Here is a 12,965-nt window from a genome sequence, read left to right as displayed (position 1 = left end):
GGGTTGCTCAGGCCGCTGCCAGACTGCAGCTCTGTGTGTCTCCTTTTTTGGTATTTTCACGCAAATTCTTCTGCTAGTTGGGGTTTAGTCCACTTTTGTATCCTTCCCTTCAAGGCTCAGGGATCCAAGATTATCTTCTGTGTCTGTGTTAACTGGTTTCCCTATTCTTTGTTGAAGAGCATCTGTGCAGTCCTTCTGCCTAGTCTGCCATCTTGCCGGAACTCCACCTTCTTTAGTAGTTCCTTGCTTATCCACATTCTGTTTCCTTCCATATAAAGTTGGTAACTAGTTTTTTCATCTCTTTAAAGAATGTTGATGGAATCTGGATTAGGATTGTATTATATCTATAGATAGCTTTGGGGAGTATTGGCATTTTTACAATGTTAAAGTCTTTCTAGCCCTTCAAACCAAACCAAACCCACTGCCATTGAGTCTATTCTGACTCATAGTTAACCTGTAGGACAGTATAGTTTTCCATTTAGGTAGATCTCTTTTGGTTTCTAAAGGAGCTCTGGTGGTGTAGTGGATAAGACATCTCGCTGCTAACCAGAAGGTCAGCAGTTCAAACCCACCAACCGCTCCACAGAAGGAAGATGGGGTGATATGCTTCTGTAAAGATTTACATCCTCAGAAATGGGGGTCCCTATGAGTCAGAATCGACTTGATGTCAATGAGTTTGGTTTTTTGGTGTTCTTTTGGTTTCTTGTAGTGTTGTCTGTAATTTTCTTAGTATAGGTCTTTTGTATCTCTGGTTAGAGTTACTCTAAACTGTTTCCTTTTTTGGGTGACTCTTGTAAGTGATGTTATTTTCTTGATTTCCTTTTCAGTTCTCATTGATAGTGTAGAGGAACTGGACTGATATTTGTATGTTGATCTTGTACCCTGACACTTTGCTGAATCTTTCTATAAATTCTAGTAGTTTTCTTTTTGTTTGAGTCTCTGGAATTTCTATGTGTAGGATCATGTCATCTGCAAAAGGTGGTAATTTTTCTGCTTCTTGACCAATTTAAATGCCTTTTATTTACCTTTCTTGCCTTATTGCTCTGGGTAGGACTTCCAATACAGTATTGAATAGAAGTATTGATAAATGGCATTCTTGACTGATTCCCATTCACATGGGAAATGCTTTCAATCTCTCTCCACTGAGACTGGTGTTGGCCATTAGTTTTGTATATATGCTCTTAATTATGTTGAGGAATTTCCCTTTTAATCTTATTTTGTTGTGTATGGTTTTTTGTTTTGTTTTTTCCTGTTGATTGTTTTTCTCATGTTAGACCTTCTTGCATACCTGATATGATCATAATGTATTATTTTTTTTTAATATTGGGTTCTATTGGCTAGGATTTTTTTAATGTTTTTACATCTATATTCATGAGGGATATTGGTGTATAGTTTTCTTTTTCAGTGATGCCTTTGCTTGGCTGTGGTATCAGGGTTATGTTAACTTCATAAAATGAATTTTGGAGTATTCCTTCCTTTTCTATATTCTGGAGTAGAATTGGTATCAGCCTTTCTCTGAATATTTGGTAGAATTCACCAGTGAAGCTATCCGAGTTGGGAATTTTTTTTGTTGGTGGGATTTTTTTTTTTTTCCAATGACCTCTTCAATTTTTTCAGTTGTTATGGGTCTATTCAAACTTTCTACCTCAGATTGTGTTAGTTTTGGCAGAATAGTGCATTTCTAGAAATTTGCCATTTTATCTAGATTTTCAAATTTGTTTGAGTACAGTTTCTCAGTGTTCTCTTAATCCTTTTTTTTTTTTTTTTTTCTATTGGTTCTGTTCTGATATTGCCTATTTCATTTCTTAGTCATGTTATTTGCATTTTCTCTTACCCTTTGTTAACTTTGCCAGTGTTTTGTCGCTTTTATTGATCTTCCTGAAGAACTAACTTTTACACTTGGTTATTCTTTCTATTGTTTCTACTTCAGTTATTTCTGTTATAATCTTTATTATTTCCTTTTCTCTGGTGACTGGTTTTTTGCTATTCTTTTTCTAATTGTTGGAGTTGTTGGGTTAAGATACAGATTTTGGTTAAGTTTTCTGTTTTGATGTATGTGTTTATTGCTGTAAATTGTACTTTGAACACTGCTTTTCCTGTGTCACAAAGATTTGGTGTATGTTCTGTTTTCAATCTTTTTGATTCAAGGAATTTTTTACATTTTTTACTTCTCTTGTTATCGAGTAATTTTTAAACTGGTTCGACTCGGTTTCCAAATATTTTTTTTTTCTTTTTTCCTTGCCTTTCCTGTTGTTGATTTCTAATTTTATAGTGTTACAATCTGAGAAGATGCTTTGTCATATTTCTGTGTTTTTAAATTTGTTGAAGCTTGCTTTGTTTTCTAGCATATGGTTTATTCTGGGGAACATTCAATGTTTGTTGGGAAAGAATGTGTATTGTGGTTGTTGGGTGGAGCATTCTGTATTTGTCTATGAGGTCAAGTTTTTTTATTGTGTTGTTTAGATCTTTAATGCCTTTGTTGAGTTTCTTTCTAATTGTACCATTCTTCATCAAAAGTAGTATATTAAAGTCTCGTGCTACTATTGTATAGTTGTCTATTTCTCTTTTCAATTCTGTTAAAATTTGATTTATGTACTTTTTTTAATGATTGCCCCTTTAATCAATATATAATCTCCTTCCTTGTCTCATGCTGGTTTTTACCTTACCTATTTTATTGGAAACCAATTGCCACTCCAGCTATTTTTTGATTAATTTTTGATTAATATGTGCTTTTCCATCCTTTGGTTTTTAGCTTATTTTTGTCTTTATGTTTAAGATGTGTCTGTCTCTTGTGAACAGCTTATTGGTGGGTCATGTTTTCTTACCTTTCTACCACCCTTTGTCTCTTGATTGGTACATTTAATCCATTTACATTCAGTGTGATTATTAATAGGTATGATTTACTGCTGTCATTTGTGTGTGTGTGTGTGTGTGCTGCTAATGATTTCTTTGTTCCATATATTTTTCTGTACTGAGTTCATTTTGTTTATGAATTTCCTTTGTTACTGTTGTCTTAGAGTATACTAAATTTGTATCATTTTCTTCTTTTCTGTTTTAATGAGGTATATTAATTGTTTTCAGTCTGACAGTGAGGGTTTGTGTGCCACCACTTTCCGGGTAGGCAGTGTGATAGGGCAGGAGGCAGGTGAGTGAGTACCGCTTCTGCTTGTTGAGTAGGAATGGTGGGCAGATCTGGTGCATGCCATTGCCAGTCATCAATCTGGTGGCATGGGAATGCACATTGCAGCTCGCTGGGTGGCTGAGGTGGGAAGCAAGGCAGACAGAGGTCACCAGTCACAGTCTTAGTGGGATTGTAGCAGGGGAAAGGCAAGGTTTATACAGCAGTGCTCAGGTAGGTGGGGTGGCATGGGGTTGAGTAGGGGGCGCATACCGATGCTCCTTGGGAAGGGGAACATGCTCCTCCAGTCATAGACCTGGGTGTTAGGGCACTCCCCATAGGATACAACTAGCAATTGGGACCTGGGTCTGACCAAATGCTAGGAGGGAGGGGCTGCCCACAGTCTGGTCCTGTGGGGGACCTCCTGCTGGCACACTATGGGTCTGCTAGTCTGTGTGTGCCACCCAGCCTAATGGTCATGGACTGCTGCTAATGCATGGCCCTGTCTCTAGTTCCCTCCTTTCTCTCTGGTCCCTAGGATCCTTAGCACTCTCTCCCACCTTGTTATACTTTGCCTTCTTAGATCTGGCTTATGACCTGCTCACCTTGATTCACTCTGGGTATGTCTACAGTTTCTCTGTCTCATTTTGGGAATTCTGTGATGTTGCCTTCCTTTGTTTCTCACCCAGGCCATTGCTCACTTTGTCTCGATATGGCTACACTGTACCAAGCTGGCTGACAGGGCACCTCTGATCCGTAACTCTACTAATTCGCTCTATTTATTCAGTTTCTCCTTATAATTAAGTGATCAATCTAATTCTTCATCCTTCCTTTTTATACTCAAGGTTCTAGAATTGTCATCTGTATCTGTTTCACTTGGTTTCTCGGGTCTTTGTTGTAGGTAGACGGCCTGGTGTGTTTGACTAAGCTGCTATCCTGGACCATCTCTTCAGCCATTTACTCTCTAATCTACTATATAGCTATCATTCCAGAGTTTCTTTTAATTGGATACTTGCATTAATTCCATTATTTATGTCATGTTAGATAGCAAATATTTATGGAGCAACTACTTTGTGCCATGCACTGTTTAGACCCTGAGGATATACCATTGAACATGATTGATAAAATATGGGCCTTTTCTTCCTTTTTATTATGTTTTCTGCTCATTCCATTACAGCTCACCCTCAAGTAACTTCTAAAAAAAAAATTTAAAAAAGCACAGGAAGTACATTTTCAAAGAATCCTTGCATGTCTGAAAATGCTTTTATTTTATTACTATACTTACTTGTTGTTTTGACTAGATATAAAATCTAAGATCAAAATAATTTTCCCTCAAAACTTTGAAGGCTTTGTTCCATTGTCTGTTAGCATCTAGTGCTGATAAGAAATCTGATACGATTTTGATTTTTATTCCTTTGTGGGTAACAGATTTTTTTCTTTCTGAACCTAAGATCTTTTTATCTTTGGCATTCTGAAATTTTATAATGATTTATTAGTGTGTGTGTATGTGTGTATTTCCTTCATTGTACTGGATACTTAGCTCATTAACCTGAAAAGTAGTATCACTTGAGCTCTGGCAATTGTTTTTCTATTATTTCCGCTCTCCTGTTTATGTTCTGGAATTTTTAATCAGATATTGGACCTTATGACCTAATCTATCATCTTGTCCCTTATTTTTTGTTACTTTGTTTTTGTTCCATTTTCTGGGCAATCTCTTCTGTTTTATTCTCCAGTACTACTACTGAAGTGTCTTTGATAGTCACATGTTTAATTCCAAGAACTTTTTATTGTTTGTTAATCACTGCTTTATATATATATATATATATATATATATACACACACACACACACACATAAATGTGTACATGTGTGTGTCCCTTGTTTTTGTTTCATGGCTGCATCTCTTCTCAGATTTTGCTATGGATGCTTGATAGCTTTTGTTTTCCCTCTAGCATTTGACTTTGTCATCTACTGCCATCTGGCCTCCATTGTTTCTGATGAGAAATAAGCTGTTAATCTTATTGGTGTTCCCTTGTAAAAGTCGGTTTTCTTCTGTTGCTTTCAAGATTTTGTTTTTGGCTTTCAACATTTTGACTATGATGTGTCTAGGTGTATAACTGTGTTTATCCATCAAATTTGGGAAATTTTTAGCTATTATTTCTTCAATTTTTCCCCCTGTTCCTTTTTCTCTCTGCTCTACAGCTATTGCCACTCCATGTATGTTGATGTCCTTAACAGTGCCCCACAGGTCTCTAAGTCTTTGTTCATTTTTCTTCCTCCTTTATTGTTTTTTCTGATGTATCTTCAAGTTCACTGATATTTCTCTTTTGGCAGCTCACATCTACTTTTGAGCCCCTCTAGGGAATTTTTCATTCCAGTTCTTGTACTTTTCAGAATTTTCATTTAGTTTTTTCTTACTGTTTCTTTCTCTTTGTAAGTCATTTAAACATGGTATACTTTAGTTCTTTAAACATATTTATAATAGCTGCTTTGAAATATTGTCTATTAAATCCAATATCTGGGTGCTCTCAAAGATAGTTTCTATTGTCTAAACTTTTTCTTCCTATGTTCAGATCACACTTTCCTGCTATTGTATGTATATATGACTTAGGACTTTTTCAAAGTACGAGAAGTTTACAAGCTTGCTGCACATTCAGCAGTGGAGTAATAGTTCATGAATACTCCTGAGTGGATTAAACCTTGCACATGTGTACAGAATTCTAGACTAGCAGGGATGAGTATGATCTCAGCAGGCTCTCCTTTGGTATCTCCCAAAATCTCTCTAATAAATTTCTTGCTGTTTTGTTATTTAATTACCTGTACTAGTATCAAGGAGCCCTCATGGCACAGTGGTTAAGTGCTTGGTTGCTAACCAAAAGATCAGCAGTTTAAATCCACCAACTGCTTTGCAGGAGAAAGATGTGGCAGTCCACTTCAGTAAAGCAGTAAAGATTGACAGCCTTGAAAACCCTCTGTGGCAGTTCTTCTCTGTCTTACAGAGTTGTTATGAATTGTAATTGACTCAATTGCAGTGTGTTTGGTTTGGTACTAGTAACACAGACTTCCCTGGTTACTCTGCACTGTCATGGCTATTGTTTTTGACAACACATCTGGGCATGGACTTTTCCACCCTCTGCTTCAAATAGTCAGCCCTCTCAGGTGAGGCTATTGAGCCCTCAGTTCTTAATAGCCTGCCACACCTATCCTGGACAAACCCTCTGTAACATGGAGCCAGAGTCATGAGTGGATATGAGCTGCTGGTCCTCACAGGTGTCCCTGCCTCCCCACCATAGACTTTTTGCAACACTGAATTGCAAATATGCTATAAATTCCCATTGTTCTTAGCTAGATTCAGTGGATTTTCTTGAATAAATGCTTCTCAATTTTTCCCTGGCCTTCACTCAATTTCCAGAGACTTTAAATGATTTATTTGTTTATTTATTTATTTTAACTATCTTACTCCATTTTATCACTGTTTTTTGAGGGGATGATTTGTTGAACTCCTTACACAGCCATTCTGCCTATGGCACTATTTTTTCTCCAGAATGAGGGAGAAAACATGGGAGCTAGCTGTTGCAATCAGTAGACTTTCTGTTATTTCTCATTCCTGCTCACCATTGTATTTGATAGCTCTGAAACTAGACTGCTCCTGGAATTCTTCTGGGCAAATCACTTACCCACCTCTACTGCAGTCCCAGTCTCATCCTAAGTGTCCTAGGCTACTATTTTCTCATCATTTTATCTCTAAACAGGCTTTTTTCTGTCTAACAGGAATCTGTTGCAATTTCTTAAGGGTTGATATCGCCCTTCCAGTTTCCTTTCTTTTTCAGGTATATTTCTTTATTGTGACTCTTGCATGTAGAAAAAGTAGGTAAATTGCCTGTGCCAAGTTTTCATTTTAAAACTTGAGGGTTTTTTTTTTTTTTAATTTGTATTATGATTTGGGTGAAAGTTTACAGAGTAAATTCATTTTCTGTACAGCAGTTCACATACACTTTCTCTCATGACGGAGACTGCAATCTCCCACAGTGCAACAGCTCCCCTCCCACTACCTCTCCATAGTTACCTCTTCCCTGTGTCCTCCTCTCCCATGCACTCCTGCCTCCGGAGCTATCTCCCTGTGCATAGACAGCCCTTCTTTTCTCCCATGATTGATCTCTCCAAGGAGTGTATCATATGCCTGTCTTTTGTTTGGCTGGAAGCCACAGGAGTGGGTTCAATTCCAGACCTGAAGGGCAGCTAGGAGCTTTAGTCTCAGTGGTTCCACCAGGCTCTATCAGACCAGCAAACCTGGTCCCCCCTTTTTTTTTTTCTTTCATGATTTTGAATTTTGTTCCACATTGTTCTCCACTCTATCCAGGATCTCCAAAGTAGATCCCTTGAGGCTTATTTTTAACTGTTTCCTCCTTCACTGCTTGTGTCATACTGATTACCTGCCTGAAGTTCTGATAACATTTGAATTTACTACCCTTGTCTTGAGTAAAAATATGTGTATTGATCTATGATGCTTAGGATTAGTACTTTCTTGCATAAGATCTTATTGCTTACCTTCTAGCCAGTTTATATCTTTATTTGAATATTTTTACCTCCTGAAATATCAAAGGAACCCATCTTCATTCCTACTCCTTATATTTGCTTACAATCAATCCATCTCCCAAATTATTTCTCAGTCTTCTTTTGGTTTCCCAGAGTCATTAATTTTTAATTTATAGGAAATACTTTAAAGGTGTTCAATCTGTTGGCCCCTGCATGTGTGTGACCATCAGAATTTTCTGAAAAGCTTTCTCTTTGGTTTTAAAAATTTTTAAAACCCATTCATTCTTCTAGTTTTTAACTTTAATGAATTTTGACACATTTTAACAAAGCTACAATTCCTACTCTTTCTGTCACCAGTAGATGGCACTAGGAGTGAAGCATCATCATTTTTTTGTTACTGCGTTTAAGTCGGCCCCTAACTGATGCCTGCTCTGTGCTACCTGACTTTGTGATCCATAGAATTTCTACCAGCTGATATTTGGAAGTAGATCTCCAGACCTTTCTTCATAGTATGTCTTAGTCTGGAAACTCTAGTGAAACCTGTTCAGTATCATAGCATTACTCAGGCTTCCACTGACAGCAGGTGGTGGTTTATGTTCAAGGGACATTGGCTGAGAATCAAATCTCGGTCTCCCACACGGAAAGCAAAAGTTCTACCACCGATTTAACTCTCAGTCATGAGTTTATTTAAGCTAGAATTAAAAGCAAAGCATAGATGGAGATGGTTGATGGTGAGACAGGGGGCAGAGAAAGCTAAGTGCTCGTGATGAAACTTTTATTATAAGCCATGGATGGCACCACAGGTTCAAGGACTACTTCCTTTATTCCAAAGTGAATGGGAGGGCAGCCAGTTAGATGTTTTAAGTATGCAGAAATTTTCTATAACACCTGAAGACATCATTAAATAGAGGTTAGGGGAGGAGAGTTTAGTCCATCTCAGTAGACTTATTTATTATCTATTTTGCATGTGAAAATACATACAACAAACATACACCCATTCGATCATTTTTACATGTACAATTCAGTGACAGTGGTGACACACCACACAGTGCGTCACTTGTCACTATCTCTGTGCATATCGTTCCATCACCGTTAACTTAGACTCTCTCTGCCCCTTGAAGTTCTCGTCTGTGCTTTAGAATGGCTGTTCTCAGTTTGATCTCATATACGTAATTCTTTAAAAGCACTATGCTCAAGGCAAACATTATTAATTGAACTAAGCTGTTGTGTAGTTTAAAGATAACTTCATGGTATTTCTACTACCTATTTGTGTGTACTGCAAAAATGTCCATGTATATAATAGACTAATAGGGCAAAGTTAAGATAACGTCACAGTCACAGCCAAACACCCTAAGGGAGTGAGTCACTGGGCCTATGGGATCAGGACCATGGTTGCATGAGACATAAACCTGAATTGGCATAACATAATACACAGAAACATTGTTCTACATCCTGCTTTGATGAGTAGCGACTGGGGTCTTAAAAGCTTGTCAGTGGCCATCTAAGACAGAAGGATTGATGTATGGAGCAAAGAAGAATGAAGAAAACCATAGACACATGGGAACAATTAGTCCAAGGAACTAGTGGACAATGTGAAACTCAACCTACGTGACCCCAAGACCAGAAGAACTAGATGATGCCTAGCTACCACTGTCAACCATTCAGAAAGGGATCAAAATAGGAGACCTTATATAGAGTGGGAGAAAAAAGTGGAACAAAATACAAAATCATCAAAAAGACCAAGCTTACTGGTTTGATAAAGACTGAAGAAACCCTTGAGATTATGGCCCCTAGTCACTCTCTGGGCCTGGAATTGAACTCACTCCCATGGCTTCCAGCCAAACAATAGACAGGCCTATGAGGTAAACATTTATATCAGGTAGGATAATCTCCTTAGAATAATCATCCATAGGAGATCAGAAGATAGCTCAGAGAGCAGGAATGCATAGGAAAGAAGGATACAGGAAAAAGGTAACTACAGGGAAGAAGTTGAGAAGAGAGCTGTTACCTTATGGGGATCACAATCAATGACATGAAACAAAATATATATGAACTGTTGAATGAAAAATGAATTTGCTCTGTAAACTTTCACCCAAATCACAATTTTAAAAAAAGATAACCGTGGGGATAGCTTCAATTCAAGGTTTAAAAGTTACTTTCAGGCATAGATTCAGGGGTTTCTTAAGTCTCAGTATATCTATCCAGTAAGTGTGATTATCAGTAAATTTTTAGTTGTTCTTGTTGTCATGTGCTGTCGAGTCAGCCCCGACTCATAGCAACCCCTCCTTGGATTTCCAAGGAGGTATCGCTATGGAAGTAGATTGCTCAACCTTCCTTCTGAGGAGTGGCTAGTGGGTTTGAACCGACCAAAAAAACCTCTAAAAAAGAATAAGACATGCAAAGAACGTAGTCAGAAAAGAGAAGATGAAGGTGCCTGGTTGTAAAGCTTGGAAAGATCTGTGCAGGAGAAGTTCCTGAGCAGATACGTAGGTCCATCTGTGCAGATTCTAACTTAGTTGATCGTACCCTATGGAGCACAGTTCTGTTCTTGACATACATGGGGTCACCATAGTCGAAATCGACTTAATGGCAACTGATTTGTTTTGGTTTTGGATGAAATTTGTGAATCCTTTTCCTCCCTGCCCTTCCTTCATTTTAAAGCTTCCCAGGTGGTTTTGAGCTTCAGTCAGGTTTAGAGACCATGAATATAATTATCCATTCCACCTGAGTTTAAATCACTGTCCCAGTTTTTGAGTGATTATTTTTCCATGCTTAACTATGTCCAATGATAAGTGAAATCACTGCCTTCTTAGGTATCCCATTCCATCCTTAAGTACAAAACAAAAAACCAAACCCACTGCCATCGAGTCATTTCCAACTCATAGCCACCCCCATTGGGTTTCCAAGGCGGTAAATCTTTACAGAAGTAGATTGCTTCATCTTTCTTCCATGGAGTGGCTGGTGGATTTAACTACCAACCTTCTAGTTAGCAGTTAAATGCCTTAGGTATTATGCCACCAGAGCTCCTTTCCTTAAGTACAATCTTCCTTAATATCCCTAGGGGACTGATTCTAGACGCCCATGGATACCAAAATCCATGGATGCTCAAGTCTGTTATATATAAAATGTTGTAGTATTTGCATATAATCTACAATCATTCTCCAGTATACTTTAAATTACTTATAATACCTAATATGATGTAAATGTTATGTAAATAGCACATTATGTTCCTTCTTAGCCTTGAGGGTTTGCTTAGACCATTTAGTTGCTTATCCCCTCCCACCTGCCAAATATTCTCAATCCATGGTTGGTTGAATCTGTGGATGCAGAATCTATGAATATGAAGGGCCGACTGTAGGTGGAAAGTTCTTTATGCTAAATGGAAATTTTTCCATGTAATTTCTAGTTTTAGACCCTTGGATCATAAATTTCTTTTCATATAATTGACTTTTCTGAAATTTGAAGACAACTGCTAAGTACTCCCAGTGATCTTTTCTACTTATTAAAACCACAAACCAAACTCACTGCCATCAAGTCGATTCCTATTCATAGTGACCCCCTTTGGGTTTCCAAGGCAGTAAATCTTTATGAAAGTAGATTGCCCAGTCTTGCTTCTGCGGAGTGGCTGGTGGGTTTGAACTGCCAACCTTATGATTAGCAGTCAAATGCCTTAGGCACTATGCCACCAGAGCTTCAGCATCCCTGTTTCCTTCAATCATTTTTTGTTTGTTTAATCGAAATTGTACAGGCTCATAGTTTAAAGCTCTGAATAGTTTTTTTCAGGGTTAAAAATAGCAAATATACTGTTTTTCTTCACATCAATTCCCTCTCTTCAGAGTCAATCACTTTCAATTCTGCATTTTATTTTGACGTTTACCTTAAGATCTCTATGCAAAAAAAAAATGCTTATATTGCTGTTTTTAAATTTTTCTCGACTTTCTTCTTTTCCGACTCACTGTATAAACACCTTCTTAATTTCCTCAAGGAAATATCTTTTAGTAGATGAAACATACTTTGTTTTTGTTTCATAGGTTAAGAGCAGGATTATGTGATCGTTGTGCGGTAACTGAAGAACATATGCGGAAAAAACAGCAAGAGTTCGAAAATATCCGGCAGCAGAATCTTAAACTTATCACAGAGCTTAGTGAGTTTCCTGTCTTCATTTATTAAGTCTTTAAAGCATAATGTCCAGTTTTTGAAACTTTTTAGTAAATTGGTTGCAGTCAAATGGATTGTTTACATATATTTTTTCCTATTTGGGCAAAAGCTCATGTATCCTTTTTTCTCCCCCTTCCTTTTTTGTAGATTTAATCTCATGCTTATTTTATTAAGAAATAAGGATACAAAAAGGTTGTGCAAGTACTGTCCACATTGGCCTTAAAGTTGGTCTCACTGTTAGGAAACAAGAAGCAAATACATTTCCTTTGGATGTGTCCATATTGACTTTGTTGATTTATCTTTATTTCATGTAAATTGATTACTTGGGAAAGATAAATAGAAAGCTATTAATTTAGTGTTCTACAAATATTTGTTCTTTTTACATTTTCATGACATCTGTTTCCAAGTGTACTGTTGTTAGTTTAGTCTTCTTACCTGTTCAATACAGGGTTTTCTTACTTTTTTCTCAGTTGCCTTCTCTTAGCCTTCTTCTCTTCCAACTATTCATTTGTCTTGGTGACATTTACATGGATTCCCATTTTAACAAAACAAAAAACTCACTTCCATCGAGTCAGTTCCAACTCATAGTGACCCTATAGGATACAGTAGAGCTGCCCCATAGGGTTTCCAAGGCTGTAAATCTTTACAGAAGCAGACGTCCTTATCTTTCTCCCACAGAGCAGCTGATGGGTTGGAAACACCCTATAAGCAACTCAAAATGTAATTAATTAAGATCCTTTTCAGACTAATTCTATCTGACTTTTTTTTTTCTTTTCTATTGAGCTATCCTTCTGGTTACTTAAACAAGAATATGTGAATAAAACAAACAAACAAACAAAAAACAAAACTCACTTCCATTGAGTCAATTTTGACTCATAGTGACCCCCATTGGGTTTCTAAGGCTGTAAATCTTTATGGAAGAAGATTGCCCCATCTTCCTTCCATGGAGCAGCTGGTTAGCAACCAAGTGCCTTATCCACCATGCCACCAGAGCTCCTTAAAATATATGAATATATGCTCATTGTTTTAAAAATAGGAAAGATATAGCTTTATTCTTCTCCCACAGGTAACTATTGTTAACAGTCTGATATGTGTCATTCCACTTCCAGATTTTTCTGTATGTCTTCCATGGTTTCCTTCACCACTCCCTTTTT

General features: G+C 37.4%; 1 protein-coding gene across 1 annotated transcript in view; it reads left to right on the top strand.

Moving 5' to 3' along the window:
• RBBP8 (RB binding protein 8, endonuclease) overlaps positions 1 to 12,965 on the top strand; it is a 206,209-nt gene that overhangs the window by 108,470 nt on the left and 84,774 nt on the right. Inside the window, exon 4 of the mRNA XM_007935591.1 lies at positions 11,685 to 11,797. Within this exon, the coding sequence (XP_007933782.1) occupies positions 11,685 to 11,797 (113 nt within the window). The remainder of the gene's footprint in view (positions 1 to 11,684; positions 11,798 to 12,965) is intronic.

This window comes from Orycteropus afer, unplaced genomic scaffold, assembly GCF_000298275.1.
Source record: "Orycteropus afer afer isolate SDZICR_OR568_19922 unplaced genomic scaffold, OryAfe1.0 scaffold00030, whole genome shotgun sequence".
Lineage (NCBI taxonomy): Eukaryota > Metazoa > Chordata > Mammalia > Tubulidentata > Orycteropodidae > Orycteropus > Orycteropus afer.
The sequence above is the reverse complement of the archived record's forward strand: the minus strand, read 5'-3'. Positions and strand labels throughout refer to the sequence as shown.